This window comes from Petromyzon marinus, chromosome 6 (genome assembly GCF_048934315.1).
Source record: "Petromyzon marinus isolate PM22_M1 ecotype Great Lakes invasive population chromosome 6, UKy_Petmar_22M1.pri1.0, whole genome shotgun sequence".
NCBI lineage: Eukaryota > Metazoa > Chordata > Hyperoartia > Petromyzontiformes > Petromyzontidae > Petromyzon > Petromyzon marinus.
In genome coordinates this window covers 16,279,719-16,292,971 of record NC_133672.1, presented here as the reverse complement: position 1 = coordinate 16,292,971, position 13,253 = coordinate 16,279,719, and the positions used below count along the sequence as shown (strand labels likewise).

General features: G+C 48.7%; 1 protein-coding gene across 1 annotated transcript; it reads left to right on the top strand.

Annotated features, from left to right (window-relative positions):
* Positions 1–88: 88 nt before the first annotated feature.
* Positions 89–5,826, top strand: DUSP10 (dual specificity phosphatase 10). Its single transcript, XM_032947675.2, has 3 exons — positions 89–1,785; positions 3,768–4,181; positions 4,349–5,826. Exons 1-3 carry the CDS (start codon positions 816–818, stop codon positions 4,612–4,614), a joined length of 1,650 nt encoding a protein of 549 aa, XP_032803566.2. The 5' UTR covers positions 89–815; the 3' UTR covers positions 4,615–5,826.
* Positions 5,827–13,253: the final 7,427 nt, after the last annotated feature.

Sequence of the window (13,253 nt, the reverse complement as noted above, 5' to 3'; positions counted from 1 at the left end):
GGCTCGCCGATTGGTTGGCGGTGATGTCATGTATCCCCGGGGGGGGAGGTGGGGGGGGGCAGCGCGCGCTATAAAAGGGGCGGTGCGGCGTGCTGGGGGGGTCGCAGTTTTGGCCGCCGCGCGCTGTGGTCGTTAAATTTATCGGTTGTCCTTTTACGTCTCCTTTTTTATGTAAAATTTCTTCTCATTTCATATTGATTGCTGTATTTTTTTATTACTCTTTCTTTTCTTGTAGGTGGGGAGGGGGTGGGAAGGGTGCAACAGCCGGCCCCGGTAATCGACGAAGCGCGCCGTCTGCTGTAGAGTGGACGTTAAAGACCCCGCAACAGCAAGACACTTTTGTGTGTACCACCGGGCCATTGTGTGAGCTGTGTTTGTTCTCATAGGGAATATCGCAGAGTCGGCGGTCGTCGCCCTGATTAACAAGTTCCAACCCTGCTCGAGTTAAACGACCACAGGCAGCAAAGCCGAGTTGTTGAATCTCTCTGGAAGCCGCAACGACCAAACAAATTTACTCCGCGGCGCCCGAAGGCTTCTTCATTCATCCTCTGCGGCTCCCATCATCGCAAATTATCGCCGAGCTGCGGCTTTTGAGCCCAGCCTCGGAGTGAAGCGGGACCGATCTCCCAAAAGACCCAGCGGCAGGAGCCGGCGAGACCCCACAGGGGTCCGGCAATCCGGGGACCCACCTCCCGCGCTTGCAAACAACGCCGGTTTGTTCTTCTTGGCACGTGGATCCCGCAAGCTTTTCGGAACATCGGCGGTCCACGAAGGCGCCAACAGCAAGGGGGAGCAACAAGCAAGCAGTCGCCTCCATGCCTCCGTCGCCACTTGAAGCGCGGCTCACGCTGGGGTTAACGCGGCCCGTCAGACCGCAGGATCTCGCCTTGTCCGTGTGCCTCGAGAGGAGCCTCTCGGCGCCGCAGCCGCCGCTACAGCAGCAGCGCTCCCCCGTCGAGGGCGACCCCGGCAGCGCGTCGCTCGCCATGCCGGCGACAGGCGGCAGGTCCGCAGGCGGAGGAGGCCCCGTACGGTCGCTGTCGTGCGGCTGCAGCAGCAGCAGCTGCTGCAGCGCGGTGCTCAGCTACGAGGAGCGGGGCGCGGGCGCCGGGGACTCTGCCTGCAGCAGCAGCAGCACAGCAGGCGGCGCCGGCGCGGACTCGCAGTCGGCGCTACGGGCCCAGCTCCTGCAGCCCGCGGGCTCTGCCGACTCCGTGTACCCGGGCCCCACGGGCGGCCTGCAGCAGCTAACGGCCTGCGCGCCCTGCGGGCATCTGCTGCAGTTGGGCAAGAGCGGTCTGCACCGCAGCCAGCAGCAGCAGCGCACGGGCAGTCCCGACCCGACGTGCAGGACCATCTGGCCCAACGAGCTCGCCAGGAGATTGAGCAGGGCCTCCAAGCACCGCGACCTGCACCTCCATCACCACCACCACATGCACCACCACCCGTCGTCGTGGGAGCGCGACACAGCCGGCGCGGCGGGTCCTCTGATAATCGACTGCCGCCCGTTCCTGGATTACAACCGGTGCCACGTGCAGGGCGCACTGCACGTGCACTGCACGGACAAGATGAGCCGCCGGCGTCTGCAGCAGGGCAAAGTGTCCGTGGTGGAGCTGGCGTCGTGCCGGGAGGGCAAGGAGGCCCTGCGCCGCCAGCTCTCCACCAGGGAGGTGGTCATCTACGACGAGAACACCACCGACCTGGGCCGCATGCCGTCCTCCAGCCCGCTCTGCCTGGTCATCGAGTCCCTGCGCAAGGAGGGACGAGAGCCCATCGTGCTCAAAGGTGACCACTTCTTGGCGCTCGTATTCTGTCGTTGTTGCGGTAGGCGGAGAGTTGAGTGGACCGCGTCTTTCTTTATACCAACACGCACTGTGAATAGAGAAGAGGGTATTTCTGGCGTCCAGGGCACCACCATCTGGCTGCAGCACCCAAAAAGCCCCGGTGGGAATAAGGACCCTTTTTCATCCTGGGGAGTAATCGCATCTGGTCCTGTATAATGGCACCTTCGCCAACGGTGTGTGTATGTACGTAGGACTTCTTTCGCACCCTACGTAGCCAAACGTGATAATCGGAGGTACCGGAAACACCTCCGATTCGTGTGGGCACATGGTCGCTGGACTAGGTTATATGTAACACATTATGCGGTGATACATTGTTGGCAGCATTGTACAAATAACAAAACACCCAACGTTCATCAATAACACTGCCCTTTTGTGCTATGGAGAAGGGCCATTGCCCGAAACGTCGCTTATATATTTAGCTTTCGAGGCAGTGTTATTGACGAATCTTTTTTTATTATTTAAAAGTAGTGGTTTGCCAGGGCGGTGAGGAGCAGATCGTATCACACCCAACAATCCCAATGCAGGACACTCCTAAAAACCGTATTGATACCAAGGGGCTTTTCTGGGTAAATAATATGCATTATGAAGTATATGAGACCTCTTTACGGACTATAAAAAGACGTGCGGAGGAACACTTTCCATGTACAGCTCTGCCCCCCTCATCCATAGCTACCACTCGAGCCATCTCGCCATCGTGGTCAATTGAAATCCGTCCATTGTCATTGTCAGACATTTGGTAATACGCGCAAATGAACGCTTTGAACAATTTCATCAAACATCCCATACACTGCCTTAATGGGAGGGCCCCCTCAGAGCGCACCATTGGGGGATGATTAGAGTGTATGTGATAAGGGCACTGTAGTGTAAAGCTCTGCCCACAGGGCTCATGCCCAATTCCCGCGACCGCACGCATCCCGCGCGATGCCCGCGGCATACAAAACGCGGGCTCAGCCTTCACGCCGCGGCGAGTGGCTTGCCCTGCCGTATCAGATTAAAGGCTCCGTGCATCCCTCGGCTTGGACGGCCGTGATTGATGGCAGGCCGTGTCCCAGGCATACTAATGGCAGCGCGCCGGCAGGGCCCAGTCACAGCAGCCGGGATGGGCCACAAAGTGTGTGTGTGTGTGGCCACCGTGTCACCAGGCACATTAAGACCAGTGCATCTTTTCTTCCACTTGCACAGGGTCGATGAGGTTGACTGCATGTTAAGCCAGTTGATTAAATAAGGATATAATGGGATGTCGATAAGAATCCAACTTACACCCATTATGCCGAAGACTGTTATCAAATCAAAGAAGCCATAAACCCACGTAAACATGGTTTTCCAAATAACCAGGAACCGGAATGAAATGACTTCATATGGGTGTTAGCCAGCCATGCATACTTAGTACAATATCATAACCTCTCTTTATGTTTAACACTAATGGTGCCTTAATGTGCCATTTCCCACCTAAATCCCCCATCTTATAGCATGCATTGTCGGGTTTTTGATGTGTTGCTACAGGCTCTTTGAGCCAGGCACGCCTGCCAGGCCTCTAGCTATACCCTTGGCAGGCATGAGGCCCGCTCCATCTGGTACAGCTCAATACAATTGGAATGCAGCATTTCATACGGTGCCAAAATGCTTGCCCAAAAAGGTCCAAAAACCTGGCTTACAAGCTCACAACAGTGCTCCTGCCACTACATTTGAAGAACTTAACAAAACCCTGCAGGCAGCATCTCGTACTGTGTGTGAGCCTTGTCACTGTAAAAAAAATATGAAGCTATGAAAATCTAATGGTGTTAAAATAGAACTTGTTCGATATTTTTTATGCCTTCTATCGCATTAACATTATTGACTTGATAAAACAGTTTGTGTACTAAGCATATGGAACGCCAGTCTCTACATTAAAATTAACACTCCATTGTTTTTACATATCCACAGGAGGCCTGAGCTCCTTTCGGCAACAACATGAGAATCTCTGCACCAGCTCCCTGCACGTGCCATCATTTCCATCGTCCCTGCATTCGAATTTTCCATCATCGCAGGGCTTGCAGATGCAAACGCTCTCATTTGGGTTCGGGGGCCAGGGGATGGGAGGCTCTGACGCCAGCACACCCGATGTTGAAAATGCGGAGATGACCGCAGTGCTGCCCTTCCTCTTCTTGGGCAATGAGCAAGATGCCCAAGACCTGGCACAACTGCAGAGGCTCAACATTGGCTACATCATCAATGTCACATCCCATCTACCCCTCTACCACTATGAGCGCGGGGCGCTGCGGTACAAGCGGCTACCGGCCACGGACAGCTGCAAGCAGAACCTACGCCAGTACTTTGAGGAGGCTTTTGAGTTCATAGGTCAGTACTTGATTTTACAACACTTGTAATTTCACATAATGCAGCTTATATTTACATTGATAAAATTGAGTTTAAAATGGGGAAAAAAACATTGTGTAATAACTATATTGTATATTTTTTTACATGTGTTCCATGAATGTGACATTGTTGTTTCTGCCATCTAACAGAGGAAGCCTACCAAAGTGGAAAGGGGCTCTTAATCCACTGCCAGGCTGGTGTGTCGCGCTCTGCCACCATCGTCATTGCCTACTTGATGAAGCATACGCGTATGACCATGACGGATGCCTACAAGTTTGTGAAAGGCAAGCGGCCGATCATCTCGCCAAACCTCAACTTCATGGGCCAGCTCCTGCAGTTTGAGGAGGACCTCAACTCTGGCGTAAGCCCTCGCATCCTGAGCCACCGCCTGGTGGGCCTGGAGACTGTGGTGTGAAACCACTGCAGGATCACACCTGTTAGGTTTTTGGGAGTTTTCTGCATGGAAGTCATCCCGCTCTTAAATACCGTTTGCGTACAAGACTCGCATAGAACTTCTTCCCATGGATATGAAGGCAGTGCTTTCTTTTGCAATGATGCTGGTACTGTTTGGGTGAACAGATACAGTATTCTCAGCCAATAACTTTTCAAATGGTGAACCGAGTGCTAATCCTTGATATGCTGCTATTAACTGATATGTGGGTCACTCTTTGCTTTGTGGTGTACAATTGACATTTACAATCCCAACTCTTTTGTTGAAAGACCTTTTAACAGGAATAATCCAGTGCTTGCACAAAGTCGACAAGTCGTGACTCCTGGCCAGAGAACCAGATATGACAGCAGAATATTTTTTTTGTGCAGGGGAAATGCATTGAGCCCTGTGCCTTTCAAGATATGTGAGAAGAAAATCCATAACATGTTTTTTTTTTGGCAATGGACTGGGTGATGATGCACATTTTTTTACGAAGAGAATGAGTGATTGGAAACTGCTATTAACCTTTTAGTTTTTACCATGTACCAATCACTGTGCAAAAAAATGTTGTTTTGACCTACCAAGGGCTGCGGATAAATCTAAACTCGATAAGCTTTCCTATTTGTGGCAGTATTATTGCAATGTCAAATAAAAGCGATTTTTGTTACAAAAATCAAGACCTAAGGATATGAAGCCAAAAGGGAGGTACCAATTAAGGGTTTGGTACAGTCTGCTCCGTAGGTGCTCGTGCTATGTCCATTTTATGCTGTTGTGTGCCTCACACTGAGGACGTTTATATTTCTCAAGTTCTAGGCCATTAGGTGGCCTTTCATTACAATGTAATAACCACCGAATGAAATTAGAACCTTTTTTTTCAAATGTTTGAGAGGTATATAAAGAGAAACATTCAAAGAAATGTGGTGTGTGTTTTGAAAACGGATGTATTTTATTTAACCTGACCTATGCTTCGAGGGGCAGGGTGAGGGGATATAGGTGCTGTTTATTAAAGCAAATGTTTGCACTATGCCCAGCATTTTCAGGAGCTAAATGTAATGAAATAAAACCAAAGACACTTTGTTTATATGTTAAAATTGAAAGAAAAAATATGCTCGTTTGATATGATGCTATATTTATTACTCTCATCCCTTGTACCTCGCGATCTTGTTTTATTTTGGCAATAAATTGTCATTTGTATAACGGTCCTCTGGCATAACCTTTTATGGTGGAATAGGAATATAATGTTGGTTTATTTTGTCAGCATTCAACACCCTAATGACTACTTTGACGCTTGTTTCCAAATTTGAACTATACAGCGTTTTCACTATGACAGATGCTGTTGGCACAATGGTGGCAGTTCTTCGTATTTGGTTTCCGTATTCAGAATGATGAGGCATTTGCTTGCGGAAAAGTCTCCACTGCAGAATAATAATTACATCGCACATCTGACGTCTATTTGTGCGCACACTAAAATGTGCTCCATCAATAAAAGCCTCGATATAAAATTATTTTTGCACATTTCACATGATTACATTTTAGAGGGTGGCTGACAGCAAGTAGTTACTGTAAAGGATTTTGCTTGTAAGTGACCCACATGGCATTCGGCCAGCCGTTTGTCCAAGCAGGCCAAAAATCGATACAGTTTGATCAACCACCCCCTTTTTCTGCTTGCCGTCCAAGAACACCTGGGCAAGGCTAAGCCAAGTGCCGGGAGGCATCAGCCGTGACTGGTTACTTGCATCAACTCATACTTTGAGACGTTATGAACCATACAATACAAAAAACAAGTTCGCTGGCTGACGCGTGAACGGGCAAGTTTGCAGTGGTATTGTCAGCGTGCACATCTGCGTAATGATGTCATCCACATCGCAGCGCTGAGCTAGGTTCGTGCATGCTGACTTCACCTCCATTTTGGCCGTATATCCCGCGCAAATGCACAGGCAGTGCTAGCCTGAAAAATAAAACCTTGAATTTCCTTGCGCCAAATGTGAACGTTACCTAATTTCGGTACAATTGTATGAAAATAATATTTGATTTGTGAAATCCTGAAATGACGTGCCATTTGTTCTTGCAAAAGTGAAAATGATGGCACCAGCCACTCCACGAAAATTATGCAGCCCAGACTGTAGAGGACCAAATGATGTGGGTTTGGTCACAGGCACGAATATAACTTGGCTGAGACTCGGGAGGTTGACATGCAATTCACCTTGTAAGAGGGGTGTCTAGCGATAACGGTCGGCAGTGCTGATATCAGATCTATTCATAGACGACAGCACATGCATGTGTACACACATCCACCATCCAGGCTTACACATTCCCTGGCTCAGCAGTTCCATGGTGAGCCAGATTTGATCCTCGCCAAAAAAAAAAAACTCGTGTCCTTTTAAAACAAATTGCTGCACACTTTAATACACCTGGACAATGATCATCCACAACATAAACACTTTCCAAGTTGTGTGTTATATCTTGTGGTGCCATCATGATTTGACCTTGTAATCTTAATTTGTACCATATTCAGTTCCCAGTGGAGGCGGTTGAACAACTTATTTTTAAACGTCCACTCCCCCAATGCAGTATGCGTGCTTTACGTGAGCGCCAATGTTCAGAATGCGAGTTTAGGCGGACAATGGACGTGTCACAGTTACACATTCCTGCGGAGGGAGCTGGTAGGAACGTTGGGTTGCTCGGTCAATGGCAGGGTCAACGGCGGCACGTGGTGTATTCTGCAAATATGCCCGACTGAGGGCGGGCACAAAACGGCGTGAGTAGGTTAAACGTTGAGTTATATAAGGGGGCACCACGGGGTGACCAGCCCCTCCCCACCCAGCCCCACCCCTCCCACCCCCCACCCAGCCCCACTCTCCCCCACCCAGCCCCACCCCTCCCACGCCACACCCAGCCCCTCCCCACCCAGCCCCACCCTCTCCACCCAGCCCCTCCACACCCTCCCCTCCCTACCCTCCCCACCCAGCCCCTCCCCACCCTCCCCTCTCCACCAACCCCATCCCTCCCATTTTTGGATGCACGACGGACGGACACAATAATCCCCTGTGGGCTGGTGTAACCAGGAGGTTCCTACCAGTAGAAAGGCTTTATCTATGCAACATTGAAACAATATGGTTCAGATCAATTATTTGGTGATGCTGCGTTGGCAGTGGCGCACACGCATAATGAACGAAAACAACTCATCACTTTAGTCAATAACAACTACCTGGAAAGGAAAAACAATAGGTGACATTTTGGACACTGGCCCTCGTTCCTTTATAAGCTATGGAGAAGGATCATTGCCCAATACGTTGCCTATGATATATTTTTCCTTTTAAGGCAGTGTTATTAACAAATGTGTTTAGTTTATTTGGTTCGTTTAATAAGTACTGGTGTATAATTGTGTATATAATCCCTGCTCGTGTATAACAATGTAAGTTTCCCTTCCAAGATGAGTATAGTACTTGTGTTAATGGTGTTAGCTGAGTAACCATCACCAAAAAATAAATGCATCAGTCAGTACGTTGTAATGTGGCTTTAGCAACAGAAAACACGTAAATATTCCTTTAGCTTCCTATGCATAATAAAAGTAGTAAAAGTTGGTAATGCTGCTTTTCACCGTTACGCGTGACATTTACGAGACTGCAATTGGTGAAACCAGACTCTGTGATTGAGAATGTTGTTTGTGCCACTCTCAATAGAGTAAATAATTGAAATATGAATAGAGCTACAGCAGGGTTTTATTTCGCACTGATGTTGTGGGTAGTGTTTTATTGTCATTTAAGTGCTTATTTGTACACAACATAATTCCAGCCAATTTGTGTTGGCGATATCCGCATCCGTTTTTTTTTTAAACATTACAGTGCTTTTTGATACATTTATGGGGCAATTTCGAAATTAAACTCTAGTAACAAAGTATAACGCCAACCTTGGATGAACGATACGTGTGGCAGATAAACTGTCGCATATTGACCGTGCACATTATTCCTTTTAATCGCGTGCGTGTTTCATATGTGCTTGCCATGAGTGGTTTGGTTATATAAGGGATGCTGATATAAACCAAATCTTTTTAGAGCAAGAAGAACGTGCCAATGAATGGTTTTATTTAAGCAACTGACAAGTTCTCAGATTGAATTTAGCACTGCGTGTAATGTATAAGCCTACGAAGTGCAATAAATAAGACGAGCATTACCTCCCCTTGTCAAATACATCATAAGAAACGTGACCTTGTCAACCCAGGAAGGGCATTACACACACTATTAAAATAAATACGAGTCTTATTTTAAGAGTGGATGTGCCGATAGCTCCTGGTGAATATTCATTATGAATGTTGAACGTGCCTATGCCATGCTTTTAATGAGCACATGGCTAGAAATGGATAGAATGCGATGCAGCCAATTCTGCACAGTGCGGGCTATGTGCAGGCATCGATACATTGCAGATCTGCAGCTGCTGGGCTTCTTGGCTGATCCTTCTTACGTTCGGTAACTGGCATGCAACGGGACCTACGTATCAGTGCCATTGCGGTCGCAGCAGCATTTTAAATGAGCTGTTTTTAGAAGGTGGGAGGAGGGGAATCGCAAAGCCGGCATGAAGAGTACAAAATCATTCTTACACTACTACCACCACACAAATACGTCACACATCTGCTAAGCCAAGTGTACACGCTGTGTTTGGAGAGTGACACGTTTTACGTCTGTCACAACACAATCTGGAGGCGACAAATGTGTCCCGTGTGTGCATGCAACAGAGACAAGCTTGTTTATGCTGTTGCCTCTCAATGAGTGCGTTACAATTGTTAGGACACGCTGCACTGGTGTTCCCCGTAGCTATGCGTTTCATGCCTTCACATTTTCTGACCCGTACATCAATGCATTGAGGCATCCACCTTTCACAAAATCACCCAGAATGCACTCGATCCCCTCACATCTTGCAAGTTGAGCAGGGTTTATGCGGAATTTTGTTTGGGTTGGCGACCGCCGTGCATAAAACAGGTGTTATAGGCTGCTACAAATGATATGCTGTGGGCAGCAGATGGCAGTGTGGTAAAATTAATTGCTGTAGTGTGCGCTATACTTCTATGCTCTCGAACATCACCGGGTCACTGTTCACCTGGTGCAGGTGTCGGAAACCCAAAAAACGAGAAGAGCAATTTTTTTTCATTCGGTCTAAAAAAACTAATTTTCAAGACTCAAAATGCACGTGGATACGAGACGGTGGTCCTTTAAAAAATGACCTCATGAAGCAGTCCTTAATGAGCCACGTGCGGCTCCGGAGCCACAAGTTACCGACCCCGACCCATGGTAAACTGGACCCCCATGGTAAACTGGACTCCCATGGTGAACTGGACCTCCATGGTAAACTGGACTCCCATGGTGAACTGGACCTCCATGGTGAACTGCACCTCCATGGTGAACTGGACCCCCATGGTAAACTGGACTCCCATGGTAAACTGGACCTCCATGGTGAACTGGACTCCCATGGTGAACTGGACCTCCATGGTGAACTGGACTCCCATGGTGAACTGGACCTCCATGGTGAACTGGACTCCCATGGTGAACTGGACTCCCATGGTAAACTGGGCTCCCATGGATCGGCCTAACGGTAGTTAGTTCGTCACTTGTTGGAGGAGAGGTTCACGGTTCAAGTCCAGCGGCTACAGTGGTTATTACTTCGGGTATATCAACCATTAAATAGTGCCATCTGCTTCACAGTGGACGTTCTCCTGAAGAGAAAAAACACTTGCCAGGATCCTCATGAAAGAGACTCACAAAACTCAGCGAGGCTTCATGAGTAAACAAGTGTAATAATAATAATAATGTCCCTCGTATTGCTCTCCCCCATGTACCGTTTAGAGGTAAGACCATACATATTATTCGCGGCACAACGTCGCTGTGTGTCTGCACACAAATCTAAATAATTTTTTGGGTCCAAATGCTTTTTTCCAACTCAACCTATTCAATATTTTTCAAGCTTTAAAACATCCTGTGCATAGTTTGTATAATAAAAAAAAAACATATCTTAATGATGATAGGTGAGACAGGCAATAAAAAAACAAACATCGTTGAAGACTAAACGATAGTGATGATGATGATGATCACTTCTGTGCTACCACTGCTCAAGTGACAAGGCTTTCGGAATTGCTTCCGTCTGCTCGGTCATTTTAATGAAACAATTTACAACATCCTTGAAAACAGAGGAACTATAGCGACGGGTTTATCCAAAACATTCCGCGATGCGCCTATTTCTGAACGCTTTTTTAAGAGTCGCCCTGCCAAGTGCTGCAGAGCACAATCCTCGCTGAGCAGATGACATTAGAGTCTGTGCTATCACTCTCGAGCAGGCCAGATATTTTTCAGTTGACCACGGCATGCCTCCTGCTCCAACTCTGTCTCTGTTGCTACTATTGGAGTTGTGTTTGTCGGGCAGGAGCCATAGCTACGGGCGAGGGGGGGCTGCTCAGATTTCCACTGCATCCAACACCCCCCCCCCCACACACACACACCCCACATGCCGCCCCCCCCCCTCGTCCGCGCCCTGCTGCTTGCCAGCCTTGCGACGGCTTTCTCACGTCAGTTGTCACCCCCACCCCCACCCCCACCCCCCCCCCCTTTTTTTTTGCAGAAGACTTCATTAACAGCCGATAAAGTTCATTAGCGCGCGCTTGTTCACCTGCCAGCCACTCTTTAATGCGGCACTTTGAGACGCGGCCGCTCGCTCGTATTTTTAGGGTACCGCTGGGCACCATGGAGAACGGCAACAAACAGAGAGGCGAGTTCCCCCACCCCCCCCCGGACCCCGTGCCTGTTGGTGCTGCTGGTGGTGGAGTCGGGATGTTGGTGGCAAAGACCTCTCCACCCCCCCACCCCAGCCCTAACAGACTGTTGGGGCAAGTGCTGTTAGCGGGCACCGATGAAAGCCGGCACGGCACCCTGCGAGGTGGTTGGCCAGCACCACGCCCGGGCCGCCTTTGTCTCCCTAGTGGCGACGTTTACATACCGCGTCAGGTATTCATTTGAGGCTGAGTCGACCTAGGTGGGGGGGGGGGGGCGTAATCGTCAGTGGTTGTTGGCTGCGAGCGGGAATCGAACTCGGGTTGGTAGCGCAGCGCGCTAACCGCTCCACTACCGCTCCGCACAAGTGCAGGCACACGCGCCTGCTAGCGCTGGGGCCACCGGGAGATGTACAGTATGTAGAACTTCTTTTGCACCATACATAAGCCAACCGTGCGAATCGGAGGTGCTTAAAGATGAGCTAACCCTATGATGATAATACACGTGGATTGTATCTGCGACAGGGGTCCTTTCAGCGAAAGTCCAATAAATCATGACACTCATTTGAATAGTTTTTTTACATATAAACTATTTTTTTTAATAGTTTTGGGCCATAATACAAAGCCACCGAGTTATTGCAACCCTTTTTTAAATGCGCATTAAATCTTCATGAGGAGCAATAGGCTATTTGGTAAAATGCTTAAAAAGGCATTTAAGTGGTCATTTTATGGATGTAAAATTGATTGTTCTGGTGACATAGAATTATTATTTCCTGTATATAATTAGACCATGTATATGCTGCCACCCGAGTCAGACACATACACATGTAAATTATGCTCTTTGCTCCTGAGGAAGTCTTTTTTTATACCGATTGCTGCGGTTATGCAAATGACTGCACACTGGTCAATTGGCACATTCAATTAAGCATCATACAGCGCAAACTGCGTAAAAGCTGCACAAATTTTAGACCTTTAAAACAATCTGCGTCAGGAGCTGTCCCCCTCTATTTTCTTCCTGATGACGAACGCTTGCGTTGCGATCGAAACGTCGTAGTTTTTTGCTATTTTCTTTGAGCCTATCTACGTGCCTTTACCGAAAGACCCAAAGAATATGAATTCCTGCAGTCACGAAAACTTTAAGTCAGATGAGAGTTCTGTCACAGAGTAGCGGTGCGCATTCAGCCGAACGCGCACACAAGCGCCGCATTCACGAGCTGCAAACAAACCCCTATTATGTCAAAAGCCAAAAGTAAACGACGCCCTGGATTTATAAACTCGTGGCGTCAGAGTTCACTTCATTTCCCCCTGGCCGGCTTCTCATCCCCGGGGAGGGCAAGGGCCTGCTTCGTGACATCATCATTGCCCAAGTTTCCTTTGCCCGCGTTAAAGTTCCGTATCCATGCCCTCGTCGTTAGTCACGGGCATGCAGCGGCCGCAATAGGGCTGCCTTGCCGAGTGTCTCTGTCCCTGCGAATGCAGAGGTATTTTGCCATCAGTAGACACACATCATGCTACGTTATAACAAGTTTTGCCGGCTGGCTGCCTTCTTTGCTGGCTCGCTGGCCACGCGCTGCGTTCTGATTGGCTGCATAGGGGTAAAGGGAGCGCGGTGGGGGGGGGGGGCACTGAAGAGTTATGTGAGTGGTGGGGGGCCTGTGGGTAACCAGGGGTGGGGAGGTGGGGGTGGCGGAAAGCCATTGTTCAACAATGGTTAATATTAATATAGGTACTGTATTTTATATTGTTTTTTGTTAAGTTTTGCTCACTGGCTGGCTGGCTGGCTAGCTGGAGCGAGACGAGGGAGGGAGGGACAAACGGGCAGGTCCAAAGGAGGTGCAGGCTTCTAGCTGAAAACAAAATAACACCGCTC

Bases quoted from the DNA above. Each gene is read 5' to 3' on its own strand.
- DUSP10 (XM_032947675.2), top strand. From the start codon at position 816: ATGCCTCCGTCGCCACTTGAAGCGCGGCTCACGCTGGGGTTAACGCGG. The intron at 1,786-3,767 runs GTGACCACTTCT...ACATATCCACAG, and splicing joins AGAGCCCATCGTGCTCAAAG to GAGGCCTGAGCTCCTTTCGG. The intron at 4,182-4,348 runs GTCAGTACTTGA...GCCATCTAACAG, and splicing joins GGAGGCTTTTGAGTTCATAG to AGGAAGCCTACCAAAGTGGA.